Raw genomic sequence first — 26,922 nt, 5'->3', positions numbered from 1 at the left:
CCGATGATCCCATAAATCTCTGGTGAAACTTCACATTCACTCGATACTATTTCTTCGAGAGTTTGGAAGGCTGCTAGCCACACAGTGTCACTGGACGCCGCCATTTTGACAACGGTTTAGTTGCCCAAATCGAATCCGCTTTGCCGAACACCGTTGACGAACGCTCAACGAACGTTCGTGCAACCGAAACGCAGCCCTGTATGGGTAATTCCTGGTTTGATAAAACTTACGCCATCCTGATGCAAAATTGAGACTTTGTAAATAAATGCATCAAACTTGTTCCAAAAATGAATGCTCCTTATTATGAAGTTGTTCGATCATTTACCTTTTCACACAGCATTCGAAATCACTGCATCGTTCTATGAAAATAACAGACGGCTTACGGGAACACATTTGAGAACTTTTTTATAGATAAACATTTATCATCTGACCTGCTGTAAAGTAGTTGGAAGAAAGTTTAAAGCATACACTGTTGGCGTCCTTGATAGAAATTTACCTAAAGTCAAGTCCAATAAAACAAAAATGCAACGTCTCTAATATCTCATGTTTTTCTCGAAACGGTAACACCAAGGAAAAACTTTTGTGCCCAGCAACCGTAGAAACGTACAAGACACAAACATGTTGCTCCTTTTTTGATAATTTTAAGTTTTGTGTATATGCATTCTATCAGAATTTGGTGGCTCGTCTCCAACCTGGTTCCCGTAACTGAGAAAGCCCACATGTAAACAAAGCGTGACGTCATAATGTCACAGGGGTCAGGGCTATTGAATCATGGATCCCCTCAGCGTTTCGAGTTGTGCACTTAAGTTTTCGTCAGATGGAAAGTTAACAAAAGAGTTGTCGGTACTTACTCATATTCCCTTCGCTTCTTCTGTGCCTTGGATAACTTGTCGCTATCTGTTTGGTTTCGCTTCCACTGTTCCACAGCAATCAATGTATCCTTGGCATTGACCTCTGCACCGTACCTCCGACTCATATAGATATCAGATATCTTCTCGTTCCCTTCACCTTCCAGGTCTGGCGGCCGACCGTTCCGATTGTCGTACTCCAGACCTTCGGCGGGGGCAATAGAGGGCGTGCGTGGGGTGCCATGGCCGGACGAGTCGGCGTAGCTGGCGGTGCTGCTGCGTCGTCGATTGCGGGGCACGTGTAACATGGCGGCCCTCGCACCCGCGGCTCCAGACACCGCTAAAAATGGCGGGCAAAAAAGGGAGGGGAAATCATTAATTTGATCAAATGTTACCAGTCGCAACAGGTTTACAATTTTAAACTTGGTCAGGTGTTTCACATTATGGATCACTTAGCCTCTTTCGTACATCAGTGGTGCAAGTAGGGGAGAAGGCATGGAGGTAGCCCCCCCCCCCCCACACACTCGAGGCTCTCCCCTTGTTCTCCTGACTATGAGTGTTTTGAAAGAAAACCGAGATGTTAAAATTGCACTATGTGCCCCCTTCCAGAAAATAGGGCCCCAATCTCCCACAAATTGGACCCGAGTTACCCATCACCACTATCATGGATGATGACTTTTGTGAACAAGGTACGAACGTGACCAAACGTTATTGTGGAACGGTTAACATAATTGCCGTTCCTTCCGATAAACGCCACAGAACGTTTTAGATTCATGCCTTGAGTTAGAAAACTAAATAGCAGAATTAAGTGAAGAAGTAATTAAAGTGGGTTGTTTGTTTTCTCTCTACACATTTGTATTATAACTGCCAATGATGCAATGTCTATACCTAAGTGTTTAACGAACACTCAACGAACGTGCAACAAACGGTCAACTAACGTCCAAAACATTAAACGAACGTAAAACCGCTATTAACGCAGCCACACGGCACTCGCCAATGTTCTGCTTCGAACGCGTGCACCTTGACACCTTTCATACTTGCACGCCTTCCCGCCTAAAATGACATCAATTTACGGCTCCGGCATATTATTATGCATCTTGGCCTTATAACCTGCACGGCGTGTATAATAACTCAGTCAACATCAACCCCTCCGTAAATCACCCCAGGGTTCACCGTGTCTGTCGACAGCTACCGACGCCGTAGATTGTAGTGCAGAGGCCCACGGAGGGCATCGTCTGCGGCCGCTTCACGCTACGATTCTCCAGCACTATTTGGTTATCTTTATATCTGTACTATTTATGACAATTATGCTGATAGACCCTCAGGGTTGACCAGTTCTGTGTTCAATGAATTCACCTCAAGGAAATAACAAAATAAAATTGGGGGAAATGAGGCTAGTGCACAACGCAGCACTCCAATTGGGGAGAACATTACAAGCTTCTATGCAACGTTAATCTTACAAGCAGGGTTGACCGATATAAATCACGTTGATTTAAATCGCTGATTTAAATCGCGTTTTAAATCAAATGATTTTTTTTTTTTAAATAAATAACTTATTTAAATCACTTTTTTTGTTAAAATTTCATTTTTTGGCAAAATAAATTGAGGGTCATTTTAATCCGTTAAATCAACTGATTCAACTTACCTAATTTCAAAGTGTAAGTTGTTGTTAACACATTAAAACACCCCTACTTCATCAGCATCGACTCAACTTACATGTAGGTTTTGCATAATTACCCAAAAATCATTGCTTTGATTAAAGTCAAGATCTGAGTCTACATGTAAATGTTTTTCTTCGAAGTTTGAATTTTAAGTTCTTGTAGAATATCAATGAATTGTTCAGTCAGAACACTCACTTTTGCTTCCATCAGTAATAATATAAATCAACTTTGCTGGCGTGGGCTTACATAAACCATCTAAAGGTATATTGAAAGTTCCGATTGATAGTCTCATTCCCAACTTTTCTCCATAAAAATTTAGATTTAGATTTATGTAATACCTTTAAAGGTGTAATGCCTGATTTCATCATATAATTTCTCCACCTTGTATGAAGGACCAACAATCAAACATTCTTTCTTTAAGTTTCACAAGATCAGTGCTGTCGTTCTTAAATTAGAAGCATTTTTATGAAATACACATGCCCAAGGAGAACTGTACTCGTAGTTTTTGGTATATCATGTACCACACCTAACATTTTTTCATTCATATCTACACACAACGTATCTCGACCGTACCAATCAAGCCATGCACTTAAGATTGACTTCAACATTTATGTACAAATGAGGTTGACTTCGTGTGGATGAAATCAATTGACTGGTTTTTTTTAAATCACTGATTCAATACAATTTTTTCAAAGGCAGTTATCAATGTAAATTGGGAATTTTTGTTTGAAAATTTCCGAATACTGAATTGAGTTTTCTGGATGATGGGTATTAAAGGAACCCGCAAACTCCTTGTTTATGGGGGTAAGGGTGCATTGGAAGATTTAGACAAATTTTGAGACAAATCAATATTTGAAAGTTAAAAAAATTACAAATTATGATTTAAATAAAAAAAGTCTGATTTATTTTTATAAATAACAAAAGTTGCCAACCCTGCTATGACTTAAGGCACGAGATCTAAGGAGTTCGCTTGGTTTGTTCTATCGGAGCGGTAAAAACGGCGCACGAGAAGAGGCTACGACTGGGTGTTCGGACTTCACTCATGTTGACTTGAGTACAATCCCGCATGCGCAGAGGGGAATGGTATAAGGTCACGAGGGATAAACCTATGCATTTGATTGGTGCGTTTGTATAGCGTGAGGCGCGTGGATCATTGCACGTGAGGAGTCTGAACGTCAATGCTGAGTCTGAACGCACAGCAATCGAAAACTAATATCTTGATTACTTTTTCGTGACTGTCTTATTTTTAGAGACAACATTTTGTGAGCAGGGGAGGGATGAAATTTGTCACATTATTCACAACCTTCGACGGAGGGTAACACAGCGTAGCTATGTGCAGAGAGCGAATACAGATAGGATCAATACCATGCAGCCGAGGTAGATTTAATTACAAGTGGATTTTACATACACCTGTTGTGAGAGAAAACATACTTGAAGATGAACAGATCTCAAGACAAGTATCGCCAATAATTACGAACATTTCCCTGGTATCTTTTATTCGAATATTGAAAAAAGTGAGCTGTTTCTCTTACACTTGTGCCATTTTTAAACGATAGATGTATTTTGTCGACAATTTGGATTTTCTTTGGACATTATTATGAAAAGCAAGTGTTTTTTTTTTTCATTTCAAAGTCCACATATAATTGTTTATAGTTAAAAACGGAGGAAATGTGGTAAGCAGTATTTTGCTATTTGTCGATGCTTTTATGAATTCGTGAATAAAGACTTCCATTTTTTCCCCTTCAAAATTTAGAACTTGAAGTAGACTCAGCCCATCTTAATAACATAAGGACAATTTTGTTTTGTAAACAAATCTTGTTTGCTGACGATATTGATTGATTGACAAAGTTTGGTTGAAATCGGTAAAAAATAAATATGTAGGAGCAATAGACAATGTCAACGTTTGTTACTAACTAACTAACTAACGAACTAACGAAGAGACATGATGATGATAACATGGTGTTGTTATCCCGCAGCGAATAAAACAAAAATGTAAACAAAACAAGCACTGAATTTCAGCTTAAGGTCATGGGCGTCGCGAGGGGGGGGGGGCAAGGGGGGCACTTGCCCCCCCCCCCTGGAAAAGCAAAAAAAAAAAAAAAAAAAAAAAAGGAAGAAAAAAAAGAAAAGAAAAAAAAAAAAGAGGCGCGAAGACAAAGTGGTGTAAATTTAATGAGTTGGGGGGGGGGGGGGCAAAATGTCCCTGCCCCCCTCTAAAACTGATAAATCGAGAATGTGTTGAGAAATACAAGCATTTTTGGCCAAAAAAAATTTTGCCCCCCTCTAGAAAAATCCTGGCGACGCCCATGCTTAAGGTGTCGGCTATCGTTAATCTCGTGTTTAATTAATGGTAACATATCACATTCATGTAATCTCCCTACATTGCCTTGGCCATGCGTGCCACGCCAGTACATGTTGGATTGGGCAACATTATACATTCACTCATGTAGGCCGATTAAAGATGTTCTCTTGAGGCCAAGAGAGACCCTGGCCGGAAACAGGGGTCCTGGGATTGCTCGGAATAACTTGAGAAGGTGTCGGGAGGAGTTCAATGAGGTCAGGTGTATTTATACATTCTTATTATGCAGGAAAACCAGGTTTAAGATTTCAATTTCAGGCTGAAGTTTTCATAATGACAGTACATAGACAGTAGACATAGCCTACTATCAGTACAGTTGACATAGTTTTTTTCAGACTTAAGAATGTGGTTTTATGAATATATTTATTACAAAAAAGAATCGCAATCCGTGAGTCGGTTGAGGTTAAAGGTCGGGGTATAACCAGCTAAATATAAAAATGAATAAACATGGCTCTTCTTTCATTTTTCATAAATTTTGATCGGAAAATTGAAAATAGATTGGCATTGTTCTTTTAAGACGATTTTTTTGGGGTAATGCATTCTATTTTGGGGAACTTTTTTTTTCATTTAACAGACTCAAATTCTAACTTTTGACACTAACTCTTTTTATTTAATAAAGTGGGGAAAGACAACAGAATTCATTCCAAGAAAGGAAGACAGATACACTCTTGGAGTTTACAGCTGTAGTCGACGTTAAGTTGAATTTAATTTGCGACAACTGTTGACGTCACGCCTCTAACACGACGAAGGAATTTATTCAAAGCTTCAAGTGCTGTATAAACACATTTTCATCTAGAATTGCGGTGCCTCGTGACACCGCGGAGAAGATACGATATCATCACCTCTAACACCTTGGCTAGCTTCTTGCATCCTCCTACCTCCAGGAAGATAATTACATAGGGGTTGATGGATCTTGAAGCAATATATTATGTCGTGTTAAGACGACCGTCGTGGGCTCTCAGAGTAGGACGGGGGCATAGAGAGGGGGGATACGAACTCGTGAAAACTAGGACGGATGACCAAGACGTTTACATGTAGCTGTGTTTTATTGGAGTTGTTTATGTTCTGGTTTAGTTTGAGCTCGCTGAGCGATAAATAAAGGGGGATTTACTGCCAGAGATATGCGGAACAGGACTGACATTAAAATGGGAGGAGCTGTGAAATGTAAGAACGTATACGACATGCTATATTTTACAAAAAGGAGAGTTTTATAAAAATGCGTTGAATTTGCTTTGATGCTATAAATTCAAATTTAGAGTTACAAATATGGCAGTCACTGGGAAACTTATAATTTTAAATCTAGAATATTTAAGCTAAAGCCCCAGCAAATGTTGCCCAATGGGGTGGGGGTTGGAGAGATATTACTACAACATGATGTTAATCAATTTAAAATATAATGACTTGAACAAATTAATGATTGTTGGGAAAAAAAATCTAAATTATGATTTGGACCCATCAGAAATATTGACAAGGCTATATCTATATACATTTAAGTACACATTTTCATACAGAATTATCCAACACATTTTGAAGTGCGACAGTGGGAATATTAAGCCTTTGAAATCATCAGGGTTTCCTCTCCATATCCACCCACCCATTCCCGACTAGCCAGACCTCAATCGTCCGACCTTTCCCCAAACATTCCACCCAGATTTTTTCCCCAAGAGAAACCAGAATGTACACGCCCGGTTTTTTTTAGTAGGAAGGAATATCGATTATGGCCGGCCGGGCAAAGGTGTGCGCGCGGCATGAATAATTAGACGGGGCTTTTTGGAATAATTACCCCATGGCCGGATACGCCAGTTTCGCTGAAGAGTCTCTGCCGGTGCTACGTAACATCTTCAAGATATCGGCAGCGGGACAGGCGGCGTCAAGAATTTTTTTCTTTCCTTTTTCTTTTTCTGACTGGCTGCGTTGGATGTTGATGAGGAATTATCAGGCCATATGCAGCGGTGGGACATGATTTATTCATGGCAAACTTGGCTCTACATTTGGAATTCGGCAACGATAAATACCTACGGATGAAAAATACATGATGCATCTGGGATAGAAAAAAGGGTACCGAGTACCGACATTGGCTGTCTCGGTTACATCTTTCAGTCACTGTTTACCATTCATACGACCTTTCAACCCTAACCTTTGACCCTAATTTAAATTAAAGCATTTCTAAAGTTTCCTTAAACACTACATTTTATTGGGATGAGATTTGCTGTACAATAAGACAGAAAGGTAATACATTAGTGGAGTAATAGGCATGTCAAGGCGAGACACAATCAAAAGCATCATACATTTTGGAGGAACAGAGTGAATATTGCACAGGGCGGGGCCGGCCATGTGCCCGGTTTATTAAGGCGTCTTAAGTGTTGTGGAAATGCAGCCTCCCCAAGTCAAGACTGAATAAGCAAAGCAAGTTGTCTTATTATGCAAACTATATTTAAAAAAATCTCCACGAGTAAACTAATATTTGTGGAGAAGCATGGGCGTCGCCAGGATTTTTTCTAGAGGGGGGCAAAAAATTTTTTTTACCAAAAAATGCTTGTATTTCTCAACACATTCTCGATTTATCAGTTTTAGAGGGGGGCAGGGACATTTTGCCCCCCCCCCCCAACTCATTTAATTTACACCACTTTGTCTTCGCGCCTCTTTTTCTTTTCTTTTTTTTCTTTTTTTTCTTCCTTCCCTTTTTTTTTTTTTTTTTTTTGCTTTTCCAGGGGGGGGCAAGTGCCCCCCCTTGCCCCCCCCCTCGCGACGCCCATGTGGAGAAGGGTAAACATGCATATTACAACGCATTAATTAAGCTCAATGGTTATTACTCCCTCCCCCCCATAAAACTCTTTAATGTCTTCAAATAATTTGATATCGACGTCAACGAAGGGGTAAGGTCTAGAGAGGGGGCGGGGAATATAAAAGGGAGGGAAGATTTATTGAGAACATGACATGATAATTATTAATGGTAAATGGACAATGGCGTTTCAAACTGTCAAGATTCTGATATCGTTTATTTGGAACAACAATACAAAGAGTCGAAGATTATAGAGTAATGTTTATGATTAAGTTACTCCGGGAAGGTAAGAGATGGGCGGGACCGGGAGAGAATTTGAAGGGGGAGGCAAGGAGGGAAAAACGTCAGTAAGACAGTTCTCCACAGATGAGTATGACGCATCCACCATGCCAACATGTCTGAATCTGTCTACTTGATTGTATTAGTTGATTTGTCAGGGCGCATTATCTACCGTGTTTTGTATGCATAAGCGTGGTGTGTCGATCGATCAATGGGGCACAGGGAGCGTGTATACGGCACGTTCGCTGAGGCTAGACTACCGAATTCAAGGACAAGCTGATCCAAAAGAAATTGCTCACGGAAATTGGGGTTTTTTTGTTGATTTATATTTGGATTTTTTCCTCATGAATCACGCAAGGCTTGTAGAAAAAAATGTGTAGAACGAGTAATCACATTTTGAGGAGAAAACTCAGCTCAGTAGATCGAAGCAAGAAAATACGGGGAGTCGACCCCATCTTATTCAGCTCAGGGAGGATCTGTCAGGGATTCCGGTCACTCGCATTGACCTCTTCCTCTATCCCTTCCCCACCCAACCTACCCCCCCCCCCCGAAAAATAATCATGATGAAAAATGAAAATTTATTTCATGCAACCAGAATAATCTTGTCAGAATTCGAACAAACCGTCTTGGTGAAACCAAAATGCAGCAAAAATGTATTACACGATAATTAATATAATCATTGCATCTTCCAATATTTTATCAAAACACCGAGTTTAAATAAAAGTCTGTTACACATGATGTAATTGAGGGCAAAAAAAAATAAATAAAAGTCAACGTTCAGACATCTTTCGAATCCAGACCCCTACAGCCTATGCCGCCAGCTTTATACGACAGGCATTCTGAAAACATCAAACATTACTACATCGATTATGCAAATCAAATTCCTTCATGAATTAATCATCATCGCCGGCTGGAGGTGGCATTTCATGAATAAATCATGAGCATATATGTGTGTCAATTACGAGCCGGGAATCAAATCTCAAACACATTGATGGAATTAACCGACATGGCACTATACACGAGCTGTTTCTATGTCTTTTCTTGTAATTTTCCCTTTAATCAGGAGCCGAGCTCAAGAATGCTTGCGGCAATTTAAAGTGGGCTAATTGGAACACTGCAAACAAAAGGGGGCGCTCTTATTATTGATGTCGTCACATCACCTCACGCAAGTTTGTTCTTCAACATTATGTGTAAATGTTGCTTATTTACTAACGAGTTCATTTTGTGGATGGAAGAATGCTTAAAACAAGAATGGTCATCAAAATATGCACAGTAATTTTCTTAAGCTTTTGATTGGTTGATTCGTGAAAGGTCAAAGTTGACTAGAAACTTAAAGCATTGTAGACTGTCCCACGACGGATGAGATTGCACTGTGTATTTAATTGAGGTATACACAATCTGCAATGCAAGATGAGGTTTCTGGTTAGAATAACTTAAACGATTGGACGGGTAGAATTTGAAACCAGTTAAGGTTTAAAGGATTAGAATTATGCTGGGAATAAGGAGATGTCTTCATACTCAAGTTTCAAACTATAGAGACACCAAATCATCACTGCACGAGTCCTGACACCGTTTGATCTGCCAAGATTGTTATCGAAACTACGTCCGACCTTTTGTGATATCCATCATTTGTGTTGGATACCGGAAACGGAACATTCAGAGGACTGCTTTTCGTCATATCATCAAAAACTAAAAGCGAAAGTGAAAGAGGTTGAGGGGCCTCTCCCTTGCCCAAGTATTAAATGTTCATGCATTATTGATATAGTTCGGTGCATGAGCGCAAGCTGGTGTCTCGATGTACAAGCCAGCTGAACCTTAAGGAAGATTGACGAAATCTGGGCTTGGTCTCCGTCTTTGGCTTCGGGCTCCAGCGTCGTGATTTTACTCCCCTGTCTGGACCGACTCTGCTATAGAGACACCAAAATCCTGTCATACACGGCCATCGGTTGGGATATTTTCACTAGGTATCAAACCTAGCAGGATTCGTATGAATCTTGGGCTAGAGACAAAGACGAACCAGAAACAAAGCCTGTGTTTCGTAAACCCCGTTAGTCAGGATGATTCACCGCCGGAGCCAGACTATGTAGAGACTCGACTCGATACCTAACACGTTCTGAATGGCATTAGTAACAGGAAAAGAGGAAAAATTTAAAGGGTCGTTCTTTGACGGGATGATTGCGAGAATCGATCACAAAGTTGTCATTATTGTGAGAATTTACGAGATGTGATAGGCTGAGTTATTTCCTTGAGGGCGCATTTCTTTCATGGCATTAAATGTATATGGTTAGGATGGATGTCAGCAAAGGATGCTGTAGTGCCGTGGGAGTAAAAGAGGAAAAAACGCGGGAAAGAGACGAAATGAACATTTCTAAATGAGAGTAACAGTAAAATACTATAAACATTTCTGGTAATTGGAATAATAATACAACACTTAAAACTCACCGATGGCAATTCCGATTTACATGTACGTTGTATTAAAGAAACCCCAGCAAGTACTATGCGAAACCATTTTTTGGTCACACAGGTCACAGGTCACAGGTCACAGTAGCGGATCTAGGGGGAGGGGGTCGCCCCCCCCCCCCCCCGTTCAGCTGCTGACCAATGTTATAAAAGTAGTAAAATAGGGCCAAAATAATAAATGGAAGTTAAAGTTCCTAACTTTATTTTCAAATTGCCTTAGAATGCAGGAAAAAGCATCGTACATTTCAAAATATTCCCGGGGTTAAGCCCCCGCACTCCCCCCCCCCCGGTTTCCTGAAAGCTACAGCTGATCCTGCAATTTGTTCTGTAATCCACATTTTTACCAAAGGTTCAATTTTGAAGTAAGTGGAGACAGTCAGTGGAGACAGTAATGTTTTTTTTTTTTACATAATTACTGTGAAAAGGTTTTAAAAGCTTTAAAGAATGTTAATTTTGTGTGTCGTGTTTTACAATTCATCTCTTCCGTGATAAAAAAAAAAATGGTTGTATATAATTAGCGAGTATAAGACCCCAACCGTACATAATTACCGTGAAAGGGTTTAAAAAGCTTTAAAGAATGTTATTTTTGTGTATCGTGTTTTACAATTCAGTTCTTCCGTGATAAAAAAAGGATTATATATGAATGAGCGAGTATAAGACACCAACCGTACAAGAGCTGCGCTGAAAATCACACCTTTAATACTTTGGAATTTTATTCAAAAGGTCTCTCCTCGGTAAGTGCTGCCGTCCAAAATTAATCCCAAAATCATCTTAGCAAAAGTAAGCATTTATCAAGGTCTTCATGGATATGCGAAGATTATAGGGAAGACACCTTAGTGTGCTTTGTGCATGGTCCGCTTAATTAGCTGGGAGTTACTCAAGCGGAACGAGGCAGTAATTAAAGTAGTCTCTTCTCATGTCATGCGAGAGGCTCTCTCGCGTTGCCTTGAGACATCTCAGGTGTCTTGAGGATGTTGGCTTCGTGTCGGGGATGCGGGTCTCGGAGGAAACCGAGGTGACATTTTCTGCTCAGATGTGGGATGCGTTTTTACCCCGTGAATGTTGCACCGCGATGGCTTTATGTAATGAATTATGACGCTGAACGGACGTTAATTTATTCGCAGTGGGAAAATATAATCACCAATATTCATTAGTTCAGTTTAATATCAGTGAGGAGTCCGTTTTCCAACTCTTCAGAAATTTACTTTGTCTGCGTCTGAAAAATAATAACATAAACCCACAGTTTTCGGTCAAAGTTTGTGCTCTTCAAAAAAAGATGGCTTTTGGATTCAATTGGAGAGTAGGATTTTATTTCCAATAAGATATTCGACCTCAATGCTTACTTTTTACGGCAATAGAAATGTAAAGCTTAGTAGTTAAAACAATGTTTGTGGATTGTTTCTACAAACACATTTATACAGTTGTTGCGGTAAGGAATGGAATTTTCTCAAATCATACCAACCGTCCAGCAAAAATACACTCAGAACACGAGTAGCCCCATCTATTTTATTAATAGACTGTTAAACTTGAAACACAATAGACCTTGAACCTGGACCGTACACACTTCAACCGCGATAGTAATCTTGCGGCTTGTTACAGAGCGCCCTCTCTGCGATAATGAAACGCATGAAAGTATTTTTTGTGAGCGGGTGAGGGCGGCAGATAATATCTTGTACATTAATGTTCGTGTGTCATTCATGATGTTCACTGATAACAAGAAATTATGTGACGATCGAAAGCATCCTGCGATGGCTGATATATATTGGAATTCGCACTATGAGCCCATTTAAGTCTTGTCCGTTACCTAAATGAAACAATTCAAAACGGTCTTTAACTTAAAAAAAAAAAATTGTGATCAAACTTCCCGGTAATTCAATATTCATGGTAAAAAAAAAAAAAATGTTTCGTGGTTTTCCGTCAAAATACAACCTGTCCCCCCCAAAAAATGCTGCAAGCAGAAACGGGCAGAAAATTTGATTTTTGAGTGTTTGTGTTCAACGGACCATATCTCTGGTTTGGCAAAAGCAAAATTGATAAAAACAAATAACATTTGAAAGCTGAATATCCCAGCGTTTAACATTATATAAGCATGATGAAACATTTTTTTAATATTCCAAAGACACAGAGCCCAATTCTGCTTGCAGCATTTTTTTGGGACAGGCTATAGAGGGCGCCTTTTAACCCGTACAGTCTCTCTCTGTGCACTACTCTTGAAAATACTCGATCATACACCGAAACGTTCCCGTGCACGTGGTGAAAGGAACTACACAATTTATGCTTGAGGAACAAAACGGGCAAAGGCAATCACAAATGGACATGAAAAAATTCCATTAATTAAAATAGCAAAGGTCAACAAGGCTTCATATATTGCAATTGAACTCGTCACAACGAGGTCAGATTTTAGGCTAAGGGCCAAAACGATCCACTGGACAGGCAAGAACCAATTCCTTAGGCTATTAATACATTTTAAAAACAAGTCACACAATGGATCATTGAAACAAGGGTATTTACCTACCAATTGCCACCACTCTGCCTAAGAATTGCTTTTTCACTGTAATGTGGCACAATTTGACAAACTGGATTGCAGTATCTGTATGTTCTGTCTCTATGCTTTAAACTGCAATGCTGGTGGATTTCCGCATGGTTATTGTGGACAATAAATTATCATATCATATCATATCATATCATATCATATCATATCATATTATTACATTATATTGCGACCAGGTGCAATAGAGAACACCAGGTGCAATATTGACCTGGCCAACACGGTGGACACTCCACTAATTAACTGGACAAATTAATTAATACCAATCAGGTCAAGCGTGCAGGGATCTATATTTGTAGGCACCTGCATTTCGCAGTTTCATAGATACTTGGACATTTGACAAAATCGAAAGGTGTGACAACATCGATTGAATAAAAATTAAAATTCATTTGAAATGTATTTTGTTTCAAAAGCACTGTCGAGGATGTCAGTGACAGTATATAAGTTGATAGCAACAGCAACAACTGTAGCAATAACCACAGCAACAACAGAAACAGCAATGATCAACGTCAGCATCTACAGCAAAAACGGAGATATCAGCGGCAGCCAAAAGAACCCAAAACGAAACAAAACAAAAGCAAAAACCAACAAACAACCCACAAACCTATCCAAAAAAAGCAAACAAAACAAACAAAATCAAAATAGTAGAGCCATGGCATAATCACCCTCAGTTAACATCAGTATGCAAAAGTATCAAATTTGACTATTTAAATAAACTGACACAAAAAAATGAACTTGGATTACATCCCATCACGAATATGTACATTTGTCACGAACCAAGATAACGTGAACTGAAATATATAAGCTGGAAAAACAGATTTGTATTTCTCACGAAGTTATACACAATCATTGGTTCATTACACTACGCCAGCTGTAACAATGTCACATCATATATATTGCCACTTGTCGCACTGTTTACTTCAATACAACCACAATTAACGGAAACCATTAACCGTTTCATGTCTGATGTAAACAATTGCCACCCGGCAAGCGAGGTATAAAGTGCATTTTGACGTCCGAATCTGACAGGTTTTTATTGCATTTCCCAAATTCTGGCGAGTTGATGGCTACAGCTGGCCATATGGTGCTGTCACGTGATCTTCACGAGTTCAAGTGCCGGACTTTGGTAGCTGTGGTGACGTTTTTTGATAAATGTCTGTTTTTGTTTTTTGATAAATTAGAGCACAAAATCGCACGCGAATTAACATAATACGAACCTTGCTGAATCTTTACAGATCAAACAGCAGTTAATCTCTGTTGAATAATGTTCATCTTGATCAGTGAAATCATGCTATATTACTGCTAGATTTTATCGGATTCAGAGAACATTTTACCGTTGCTGCATTCAATACGGTTCAGCACATTCTGTAAACATCATCTGAACAAGGTTTTTTGCGCTTTGTATAACGACAAATAATGCATATGACTCGAATCCAATATAGGGTGACTAAAAAAATGGAAACCCAAAATGGCGTCCCCTATTTTGTAAAGAAGTTCTGCATGTAGCACTTTCCAAATCTAGGATGTGAAAGCCCAATTCATAAGCTTTCTTTTAGTACAAGAATCATTCAAACCACTCATGCACTTTTTGAGTTATTGGATTTTGAACACAAACAGTTTTAAAATTGTGTCCATAGATTAAGGTACGTGATACTTCAGTAAAATGAAATCATGCCGCAATATGAAAAGTTGAAAACGGTATCAGAATAATCTTATAAGTCTCCTGGGTATATAGCCAAGTAGAAGGCAGGGCAAGACTATAAACTCTTGACATTATAAAGCATGTTGTTTTATCATTTGAAGCACAAGGTGTTTAAAGAAAGGCTGTAAGTGACAGTTATATCATGGTTATGAGAGTGTTCTGGTGCGTTTTCTTTTTTTATATGTGAATTATTTTCGTTTTGCTAAAATAGCACTTATCTTTATTGTGATCCGTGGACAAAATTATAAAACTGTGATTGTGTTTAAAAGTCCTTTAACTTCAAAAGTACATGGGAGAGATGAATGATTCTTTTACTAAAATAAAGTTTATTAATTGGGGTTTTACATCCTAGATCTTGACGCGCTACATGCAGAACGGGGGGGGGGGGGGGGGGGCGCCATTTGGGTTTCCTCTTTTTTTACTCACCCTGTACATGCAGTTTCTAATTCCTGTGTCATTATTGTATCCACTGTCAAATAAAAAAAAACGCTTTAATGACAGGACACATATTAAATATACCAATTATGAAACGAGTATACACGAAAATTATTTCCTCTCCATCAGTCACAATTATTCCGGTAAATAATTTTTGCATACACTCAACTCCTTTACTCACTCCCCGCTAGAATTAATTTAATGTCTCTGTTTGTTTCCCTACGCGCGCTGGATCACGAAAACGACGGAAACACTTCGTAATATCTCCACGGTGGCGGATGTATCGATTGGGTTATCGATTGGTTATCGATTGGTTATCGATCTGTCGGCGTGTTCATTCATGAAGCCAAGGGAACAATAGATGACGTCATAGGCCTACATGTTCATGTATGAGGAGGAATGTGCTCCTAACAAGTCCAACAAGGGAACACAACATTAATTAAACAAGAGAGTGACGCGTATTTTCCACCTTTTATAATAGATTCATCCAACAGTTTGATCGTTTCTATATGAACCTGTTTATGTATACTTGTAAGGGCCCATGACATGAATCTTACTTGGGAACATATTTGGTGCAACTGTCGACTCCCCTTACATGCATATAACTATTTGACATGCCTTTTGGTTAATTTTATCGAAAAGTGCACTTTTTTCAATATTTAAAATGGCCAATGCTTTTCCTGACAAATGAGGGCGTTGTCGCTGTGATGTCACTTCGGGAAGGGTCACTTTCTGTTCATACTGTGAAAATTGAAAATTTTGCGAGAAAACTTTACTCATTGGCTTACTGTCATGCACCGAAACAACGAATCACCAAAGACAAAGAAAAGTTACGACAGCAACATATCCAAAATTCTGAAAAAAATTGGTGCTGAAATAGCTGAAATAATCACCAAAAAGAAAAGAAAAGAAAAGTCACGACAGCAACATATCCAAAATTCTAACAAATTTTGGTGCTGAAATAGCTGTATTGAGGTTTCTGCCTGAAATGACATCAATTATTGCACATGAATATGGAAATTCGCATTAGCATAAAAAAGGCACCAAGATGCCTCGAAAAATGGCAACATGTAAATTGAAAATGAGGTTATATAGGACACAAAGGTGCATTTTCAAGGATTGCATTAAATAATTACATTACGTGGGCCCTTTGCACGTCAGCCATTAAGCGTGTGTTTTTGTTCAACAGGGATACGCAACATGCAAAATACCTTTTTGCATTTTCATTAACATAAATTCATTAACATAAATTAACATAACAAACCACACCCTCAAAGATGGCTGCTCTGAATGCAATCGGTGTATTGGGATAAAAAGACAAAATGACGCAATTTAACTGAGACAAATTTAGACTCTATTTTCGTTGTTGCAAATATGCCATTGTAAGACATGTCGTCACCTGACTCTTTTAAAATTAATGGCGCGAAAAGATAACCGTCCAAAGTGACCCATAGGAATTTCACTTTGAAGTTATAAAACAAAAACAAAGGTCGCTTAAATTGTTTGGCATGTAATTAGTACGTGTAATAAACCACTGATTTGTTTGAAAAAGAAATGTGAATTTGGTTTGTTATATATAATGATAAAGGTTATTCAGAGTTCAAGCTCAGAGTATCTGCATTCAGCTATTGTGTGTACAGTGAACTACATAACACTTTTGCAAACGTCTCTCCCCACAATTCGCGCTGCAATGGCTGCACACACAGGACAGCATTGTACTGCTCTAACACTACAGCAAATTATACTGAATGGTGTTTGTTGGACAAAAACGTGACGTGTATAAATGGAACTACTTTGCTGTATAAAAAGAACAATTTAAAAGTTGGTACGTTTGAGAATAGTTTGTGCCGTGTTCCCAGAGTACAATATCGACTTTCCACCCGAAATAAACCATGTTATATTTGCTTTTACTTTACCCCATACATATTCTGCTGCCGATTTTTTTTCGTTGCAGTATGCACCTAAAACAAAATCTTCGGAGAAAGTTGTCCAGTTCACCAAAAGAATATTTTTAATCAACTACACTAGTTCAGTTCGTTTGCAATACAGTAAGCACATTTGTAAATACAGTTGTTTGTGGACAACTTTCTACATCTTTAATATTTTCCATAATTTTTCTCCAGTTCGGCATCGTGCAACCATCTCTTCGTGTGTAGCTCGTTTGGGCGACGGTTCGCGCGTGCGTACTACACCCGTGCGACAGTTCCACGATTGGTTTGTAAAGCGCATGCGTAGTAGACTGTCGCACGGGTAACTCGTGCGACAGTCTACTACGCATGCGTATTTACCCTGTGCGTGAATCCTCGCGCGCGAGGTTGGTAAACAGCAAAAATAATATCTGGCATGTGATGGTGAATTGACCAGTGAGAGTTCGGCTCTCGATCATGAATATGTAAGAGGTATAGTAATACCGGCTATAGTGCACACCACAAGAAAAAAGACCACACTTGTAGATATTTTTTTACGCTCAGTACAGTTTTTGGGGACGGGGGGGGGGGGGGGGGCTAGTTGCTTGCCGGGTGCCTCCCCCCCCCCCCCCCTTAGCTTGGTGATACGTGTCTATCATTTTTCTTTTTAATTCCAGTGAGCAGTGACTAGACAGAAAAAATACTGAAGCAGATTACAAGAATTCAGGTACTGCGTTTGAATAACGTTTATTTCGCTTCCGAGAGACATATGTTAATTAGGCCTATTATCAAGTTAACTGTTTTTTGATACTGATGTTGTAATCATACGATGAGTATTATTCAGTATTAAAGTTAACGTTTTTATGCAGCGATGTTCAGCCCGTGGGTACCATAAAAAATAATTACATTGTCGTTAAGCACTGTTCGTTAGATTCGGTATAGGCTCATCAACTGTATAGCCTGGGAACAACATGATAAAATTTCGTCAATATGCAAGAATTATGCGATTTAATCGTTTTTTTTTTATCACACTACATGAAACAATAGATCACCAGATCTGGGCTGCATATAGCTCTGTGGTTAGAGCAGGGGAACGCTTAATTCAGGATCTCATAATGGTTCAATTCCTATTTCAGTCCAATTTTCTTTTTCCGCCGCAATGAGATTACCGTACAATGTGAAGAATACAGTTCAGCTTTTGCCAGCTCCGTGTTTGCATAAAAAAAAGTCTGCCCTTGAATGACCTCCAACATCTTGACGAAAAGACACAAGGACATCCGTAGTATTCCTTAAAGGCGGGCAGGGACATCCGGGATTTTTTTTTTTACATTGGCTCATCTAGCTCCCACATGTTCTTGAAACTCAATGGTTCTTGAGTCTGGAGTGCTGAATGGTAACACATAGCAACCGATGAAAACTGGTGTGCCAATGAATAGATGTTTTCATCGGATGACGTCAGCCCACCCCTACCTATAAACAAACCTTGATTTTTTTTTAATACACTTATCTTTTCACAAGACACACTAAGGTTTCCAACGTGTAGTTCATGTTATTAATGCACGATTGTTCAGCCTATTGAGATACTTTACGGCACGCGACATGGTCTGCTTGTTTCGAAATAAAAGCTCGGAATTATGTTGTCTGAGTTCCTCCATTTCGTTTAAAATGATCGAAATGTAGCCATCGTCACGCACAAAAAGCCAAAAGGGCTACGAATGAAAAAAAAAATCCCTTGAGAATTAATGTTTGCAGAAACTACACAAATCTTGCGATATCAGGTCTTCATCTGATAAATCCCGCTCACGGACAACTATCACCACCAAGAGTACAGGAGACAAAGCATTCTCCATCGCAGGTCTTAAAGAATGGAACAAGATCACATCACACACCAGAGACTCCCAATCTATCCACATTCTCAAGAAGCTTCTCAAAACCCATCTCTTATACCACTAGTTCCTCTTGAATGTTTCTTTTCTATAAAGCGCTTTGATCTTGCTAAAAGCGCAATATAAATCACCAGTTTATTATTATATTATATTATAGGTTTTCCCGGCCAATTTCCTGAAATGTTCATTCACTTCTGAAAATCGGTCATTCAGTTTCGTCCGAGTTTGAATGCATGCATGTCTTTAATCTCATTTCAATCTGACGAAAGTTCAATCGTATTCATTGCCCGTGCATTCCGATTTGAGAAACAGACGGCCATGGTGCCTGCATGTGCATTCATTTATGCAAGCATACCTTTTCTAAATTGATTTCAGGTACAGCTAATTTGATTGACGGTTAATGAGAAAGAAACCCCTAATTGTATCTGGTGCCGATGGCATTAAACTGAAAGTGAAATCGCCATCTAAAAGCGAAAAAGAAGTCTTGTAAACAAATCTCAATGGACATAAATAAAAGGTGCTGCTCAATGAATTGGAATCGAATGCTCTGGTAGAGAAAATGAAACGCGTGTTCAGAGCGATCCTCAAATTCAGACGAAAATGAATGACCGATTTTCAGAAGTGAATAAACATTTTAGGGAATTGGCAGGGAAAAGCTATATTATTATATCATATATCGATATGTAAGCAATCGGGAAGGCATATTGAAATGCTAATGGAGACAAGAGACACGGTGGTTATAAGAATTCGAACCTGATCAAATATCTCTGACATTACTGTGACTCAGTTGTACAAGTTTGCCATAAACTTATCACATCCAAAAATGTATACAAATAACCCCTTCTATATGATCGCGATGATTCCTTTTCAAATTTCAATAAAACACATTCCTAGATTTAACACATCAAACATCACGATAAGCCTTAGGCCTACAATGGCATGTGGTCACACGAGACCAATTTGACTCCATTCACTCAATGTTGACTCCCTAAATATCACTTTCGTAGACCGGAAAACCGGCCTGTGTCACTAAATCCTCAGCAAAGACGACACACCGACAAACCTTGTTGACACAGGATAATGCCCGTCGTGTGGCAAGAACGCAAGATCCCTTCTTCTACAGATTTTAATTAAAGACGAATTTGTGTTCACATACTTCATGTACATTGTACTTGTACAGCTATTTTGGGTTTTATACCGGTGTGTTTGTCTATGTAATGTTAGGATCGATCTCCTTGCATGCAATCCTTTTAAGTTTTAGTTAGCTTGCTCTTTAAGTTAAATGCCACTTTGGCTTAAGGGGGCTTATCTAAGAATTTACCTTTCAGTATAAGTACCCAGTTTCATGGAACCCAAAGCACACAGATTCACTTAGCATGGAAACTTCCTGCTTAGAGATAATGGGTTACCAGCCACGGTACTGGCTCCCGGCTGTTTTTTTTTGCTTGGGGCGTGAATTTGCTTATAAACCTCCGGGCGGTTTTGGAGGATTTTGGAGGATTGAGGATGAATGCAACATACAAGTTTGGAGGATTGCGGAGGATTGCGGAGGATTGAGGGCACATGGCCATTCAGTATTGGTTGATTTTGGTGGATGGAGGATTGAGGATGGATGGTGCTTGAAGAAGAGGATTTTGGAGGATTGAGGCTGAATGCATTCTGAGTGGCAGGGCTGTTGGAGGATTTTGAAGGCCTGATGCAGTTTAAACATACATGTAAGTGCAACATTTTGGAGGAGTTTGGAGGATTGAGGAAGGTTCCTAGCAAAAAGGGCCCAGGGGTAAGGGAAGCAAGGTCCTCTGCGCAATTCCATCAACTGCTAGACAGACAATTTTCTTGCAGCCAAAAATTTGGCAGGTCTTGGAAATTAAGGTGATCTAAGTCAACATTAAATAAATTATTTAACATTTATGGAAAGTGATTTTTGAGGGATTGAACTTGAACTTGAACCTGAACAATATTGTAAAACCCCAGACAGCCAAACAAACAAACAAACAGATCCAACAATCAAAACAAACGCCGACGGTCAATTTTTTTCACGCCTTCTGACGTAGGCCCAAATAACTTTATTCTGATGTTGGGTACAAAATGCAATCTTGTATTTACCCACATTTCAAACTCCTATATTATACCAGTATCTATTCTCATTAAATCATTCCGGCGAGACTGAGGATCAAGTTTGATGAGTTAAAGGTCTGAACTTTCTGCTCGTTAGAGCAGTGACGAAACCAAGGAATGCTCCTCCGCACAAAATGAGGCAAGGGTCTTGACTTAGAACAGGCATTTCAACATCATCATGAGTGACACCCTGCAGTGAACGCATTTAACAGCTGGGAATGCCTCGTATGGCGGGACAGGCAACTTGCCAAGTCCAGGGATACTCTCGGCCAGTTCTTTTGGCCAACATCGGTGATTTATTCTTCGAAAAGATTATTAACCTTTTCGCAACAATTAAGCAGACGCCTTTGGAAAACACATCTCGAAACTGTTGCAAATTTGGAGTTCAAATTACTGCGCAGGGTTTATGATATACGGAAACTGACGACAAAGTATGCGACCATTGTAACCGTTCTTGTTTATTTTTTTTGTGGGGGGGGGGGGGTTGTCTATTTTTTTATCATCAAGGGCACAATGTAGCCACCAAGAAAACCCATTTAACTTTAACTTATTTTGCATACTTTATTATTCTTAGATTTATTATTATTATTATTATTTATTCGACCATCACAAAAACAAAACAAAACAAAATTGAGTAAAACGTGCATTAAACAACAACCAACAAGTACAGTAAAACGGTAGCGGGGACCTGGGACGAAAATCCGAATACATGACAAGACAAATGACAGTTATGTGGGTCAACTGCAGGGACCGCAAAAGTAAAATGAACTACTGTTACCCGCGGGTATGCAGCCCCACAAAAAAAGGTGCAATAAATTCTCGATGTGTAACCAAGAATGTTACTCCCATTTTAGTTGCAGTAAATTACGATATCATTCCACCTAAATGTGGTTTTATCACGAACCAATACTTTACAAGTTGGAACAGTCTTGACTATACCGAAAATGCACATATTTCTCTTGGAGGTCAAACTACGGCATGCAAATTTGAACTGCCAATGCGAAAGGGACTGGGAAAAGTCTAGTCATTTCATGATCATAGCACCCATATCGCAGGTGTATTTTGTGACAGCTCGAGTATTTAGACAAAAGGACATCCCTAAACTTGGACATGTCATAATAACAGCGAAGTTATAAACAATCGGGTCCTCGCACATTGACCAACTTGACAGTTTATTAGATACATGTGAACTTCCACTATAAACCGTTAGCTTGGGTCTGATAAAGCAGCGAAACAATTAAATGAAATAGATGGTGAATTTGTAATTGTATACACCTATTATCAATCGCCTATTTTTACGCAGGAAGGTTTTGTAATAAATGTTTAGACACACGTTTCTGTGCAAATTCATGCATTATTTCTGCAGAAACTTTTCGACAGTCTGCGGCAGTGTAGGGACATTTTTGCTGGCTTTCTTAAAAGTAGTAACATAATGTTGAGGTACAGGGGTAAATAGGAACTGAACGCTGTATTACTGATACAAACCCCCCGAAAAACTACCCTTTTTTGACGGTTGGTTTATATATTGTGCTTTGTGGCGAAGCAATGTAGCCCATGATTCACAATTCTGTGTTTTGATGAAAGTCGACGCAAATATAATTCCATACACAATAATATGAAAAATGCACACTCGGGTTATTTTTGCAATGCAGGGCATATTGCACAAGTTGTTCTGACATTTGTAAAAGTTGACGGAAATAAATTGTTTTCCCTATCTGTTCCGTAAGGCCATGCATATAAAGCAAATAACAGGTATGCAAAATAAATCTCCAATCAACTATTAGACAGCCTTGATCTGAATACGATTGGAGAACATAGGTTCAGTTGTTCGTCTGAATCAAAAAAATCTGTGCCGTACCGTGTCGTTCTATAAAAGAGCTTTTGTGAAAAGCCAGTCATTTGCATCGCAAAAAAATCTAGTTTTTTGGCCATTCAACCCCCAAAAATGAAGACTTTTATACGCGCAGGTGGGATAGGAATTTGGAACTCGTGGACAGCGAAATATTGATACAAATAAACAGCGAGGATATAGTGGGTTAATCTCACAATGGAATACACTCCGGGTATACGGTACACGTTAATAATACAGACCTACGGAGGGAGATAAGAGTTTTAAATGCAAAACCGATTATCAACTTATTTCGTGTTCAAAAACAAGTTGAGTTTTTTTGTTTTAACTAAGGGAGGGAGTGCATAGTCGGAGTTATTGTCATGGACACATTCGAGTTTTCCTGCAGTGTCCAATGTGCAGGGGTAGGGGCGCGGCACTCAGTGGCCTCGTTTCTGATGGGGCACTCAGAGTTTTTTTCTTCTCAAAAACTCTCTTTTCTTACCGTCTTCAAATTTTGATCGGAGGCACAAAATAAGGAGGACACATACCTCGTATATGCCACCCCCAACTCATTGCCCCTTAATCATGGTAGCATACACAACCATAAAGGACTGGATTTGCTTTATCATTGCATATCTGAGTAGGATTATAACCTTCTTGAAGAAAGATCGGACCCTCTTTGAGACGAGGGTTACTATAGAGAGAAAGGAATCAACAGATTAGACCGTTGCCATTTGTACATGCAGACAGACTACTCTAAAAATTTGAAAAGTGATTTCAAGTCAACATGTCGGATCCTATTAAACTAAAAATCGTCTTCGTTAATTTTTTTTTCAAAGTCTACTTATAAGAGATCGATTGAACGAGGTCACGGTACCACCCCATGGTGTGTTTGTATTGAGATCTCACCGTTTTCTTAAAATCGATTCTTCTCTGTTGTTATTGATTATTCCAAACGCAGGATGAGACATTCCCATTCTTGACTCGTTCCTTACATAACACCGGCGCCCAACGAAGATCGAGCCACGAATGCGAACGTTTTAAGATATTCTTGTAAAAAAATTCTAAAATAAGTTGAACTACTTATTCCCTACAATGAATACACTTTCAAGCTTTTACAAGTGAATCACCATAAGCACTTACAGAAGCATTTTCCTGAAACACTTACCAGAAACACTTTATGACTTGTTTACATAAACGGTATTTTTAATTGATTTCTTCCCGAGTAAGTACCGTTTAGGTGTTCTAGGATTGTAAAAGTTATGCTGTAAAATGTTGAGTCGGAGAGCGAAATGTACCTAACGATTCAACGAGAAAATCCCTGCTCAAATTGAGATAGGACTAAAACAAACCAGCAATGATTCCGTCCGAAATGATATCGTTCGGAAGAAGGCAATCATTGAAGGTGGTTCACGAAAGACGAGAACCAAAAGTTATACATACCTTTCTCTGTTTTTTTTCCCCAGTGTCCCCTGAGATGAAACCTCATAAATTTTGTTGCTTCGAATGAAACATGTGCACACAAAGCATATGATCGTATGTAACTTCAACACGTAGGCCTATAAAGATTCTTTGTAAAATGCAAGGTTGACTGAACGAGAAGAAAGGTTGAATTTCTCATTATCCAACTTCTAATGAGGTTGTCGTGACTGTGTCTGAAATCTCACAAAACGAAAACCATTCACATACATATCCCTATGTGATTTGTTTTCGTTTTGCCGAGAACATTCAGTACCTATTTTTTTGTGATCCGTGGACAGAACTTTAAAACGGTGTTTGGTTTCAAACTTAAAAAGTACGTGAGTGATTTGAATGATTCTTGTGCTAAAAGTAAGTTTATAAATTGGGCTTTCATATCCTTGATTTTGAAAGTGCTATAAGCAGAACTTCATAAACAAAACGGTCCTGACATTTGGGTTTCCTTGTTTTTGACTCACCCTGTGATACTGATAGTGGAAACTCTGATTCAGGATACGCCGAATCACTTTCAGTTATAATACAATGTGTTCCGAGCGTAAAGCCCGGTACATTAATCATGGAGGTTATGACAAAATACCTTTGTGCATTTACAAAGATGCGCAATAGCATACCAGAACAGACATGTTCATTCTGTTTGCTTGCAGTACGTGACGTTCAGTGTCATAAAAGCGTCAATGCACAACGCCGTATAACGGAGTCCGTACACAAACCAAACCAACAGTTAGAAAGCTATCTCCAACATCCCTGAAACTTTTACCCCTCAAGAAATAAACCTCAAAATTCATGGTCACTTACCCATGCTGAAAGTCTGGGTTCTCACTTGTCGAATAGGACTCGGTTCTGATGATGTTACTCCTCCCAAAACAGATCAAAATCCGTGAATTGACATACGGGTGAAGTTAGGTAATGGCGACGCGTCTGCACACTAAACCTATCTGTTGATACATCCCGGTACAGTAGGCCTGTACGGTTGAATGAACACGACCAGTACGGTCTCTGTGGGTGGATCTGTTGGCTAAGTACCGTGGCCCAGGTTCATGACTCGGCCTGGTTTGACCGTACAATAGCACCATGAATCAATGATCAATAAAATTCCATTGTCTTCATGTTTTTGCGGCAAACTTTGAGAAAACATTTTCAATGTCATTTACATAAAAAAAACCTTGCTGCGGCTCGCTTTCCGTGAACTTAAGTTTTGTTCTGATTAAAATAAATCCCGATGTTTGTAAATTTATTTTTGAAATGATTATGGCTCGAGGTAGATCCACATATACACGTACAATTTCTAATTAAGGATCGTTGTATTTGGGAAATGTATTTCACTTGCAAGAACGTAAGTCTGTAACCAACTTTATGGGCTGCGCACTCCCCCCCCCCCCTCCCCTTCCCCTCCCCCCCCCAAACAAAACCCACCAACTGCAATTTCACCCTTAGTGAATTCGAAACGGACCCTGAGCAAGTGACGGGAATTGAAAATTTACAAAACAGATAAGTTTTACAGATTTTCCTACATTATATAACTCTTTTCAAGCAGGGTCGTGGCCGTAGTCAGGTCACATGTCACGCAAAATGTATCCAATCAGAGCGTGAATTTATCAGCCTGTCCCAGCGTCCTGTTTGCAGGGCGGGGCGGCTATGACACTGATGGCTACGAGCGAATTTCAGTGGTGGAACAATATCAATCCGTATGCGGTATCACCAAATGGTGGCGCTCTTTTTTTTTATCTTCATGGCTGAACTTCGCTCGCACCAGCTAACTTATGGTTGCAGACCAGTAAATAAACTTCCATAGACCCCAATGGTAAATGCTCCCACTTCAGAAATTCGGGAAAAATACTCACAACTCTCCAAAGTGTTCGAGACACACATCAAATTAAAGCTTATTTCATCATCTTTCATTTTCTTTTCAACTTGACTTTTAGGAGAAATTTCCATCCGACGATGGTCACCCCTGAAAATAGTCCTGAAGCCCATCGCCATTTTGCAAAACGATGCCTACACTCCATTGCAAAATAGAGCGCTTTAAGGGCCCCAATTTCATCCAAATTGAACGGAACTACAAGCTCACAGTCCTGTGCACGGCTTCCACCCATATTTTTTACAAACCCTCAAATTCATGGCCCACAGCATGCTCAAATACTGAAGATTTTGAAAATCGTGATTTTGCAAATCGTGATTTGGCCGGCGTAGGCAATTTCGGACCGATTTACTGGTCTGCAACCTTATGGAGCTATAAAGCACCCCCGCCCAAACAGGGCGACCGGTAAATGGACTGCCATTATATACCTCAGTGGTAATTACGCGCACATCCCAAAATTATTTCAAAATACACACAACTCTCCAAGGTGTTCGAGACACGCATCAAATTAAAGCTTACTTCATCATCTTTCATATTCTGTTCGATTTTTTGGGGGGTAATCTGATAACTTTTGGGAGAAATTTCCATCCGAAGATGATCACCCCTAAAAAAAGTTCCGAAGCCAATCGCCATTTTGAAAAACGATGCCTGTACGCGCCATTGCAAAATAGAGCCCTTATAGGGCCCAATTTCATCCGAATTTCTCAGAAATACAAGCTCACAGTCCTGTGCACGGCTTCCACCCTTCCTTTTTTTTTTCTTCAAACCA

At 39.4% G+C, this 26,922-nt stretch overlaps 1 protein-coding gene across 1 annotated transcript; it reads right to left on the bottom strand.

Annotated features, from left to right (window-relative positions):
* Positions 1-328: 328 nt before the first annotated feature.
* Positions 329-25,264, bottom strand: LOC119734634. The gene is made up of 2 exons (XM_038208180.1): positions 25,091-25,264; positions 329-1,188 (listed from the first exon to the last, which is right to left on the bottom strand). The coding sequence occupies exons 1-2, from the start codon at positions 25,092-25,094 to the stop codon at positions 848-850; spliced, it is 345 nt and encodes a 114-aa protein (XP_038064108.1). The 5' UTR covers positions 25,095-25,264; the 3' UTR covers positions 329-847.
* Positions 25,265-26,922: the final 1,658 nt, after the last annotated feature.

The sequence above is a fragment of the Patiria miniata genome, unplaced genomic scaffold, assembly GCF_015706575.1.
Source record: "Patiria miniata isolate m_02_andy unplaced genomic scaffold, ASM1570657v1 HiC_scaffold_27, whole genome shotgun sequence".
NCBI lineage: Eukaryota > Metazoa > Echinodermata > Asteroidea > Valvatida > Asterinidae > Patiria > Patiria miniata.
This window is presented reverse-complemented; position numbering and strand designations above follow the sequence as displayed.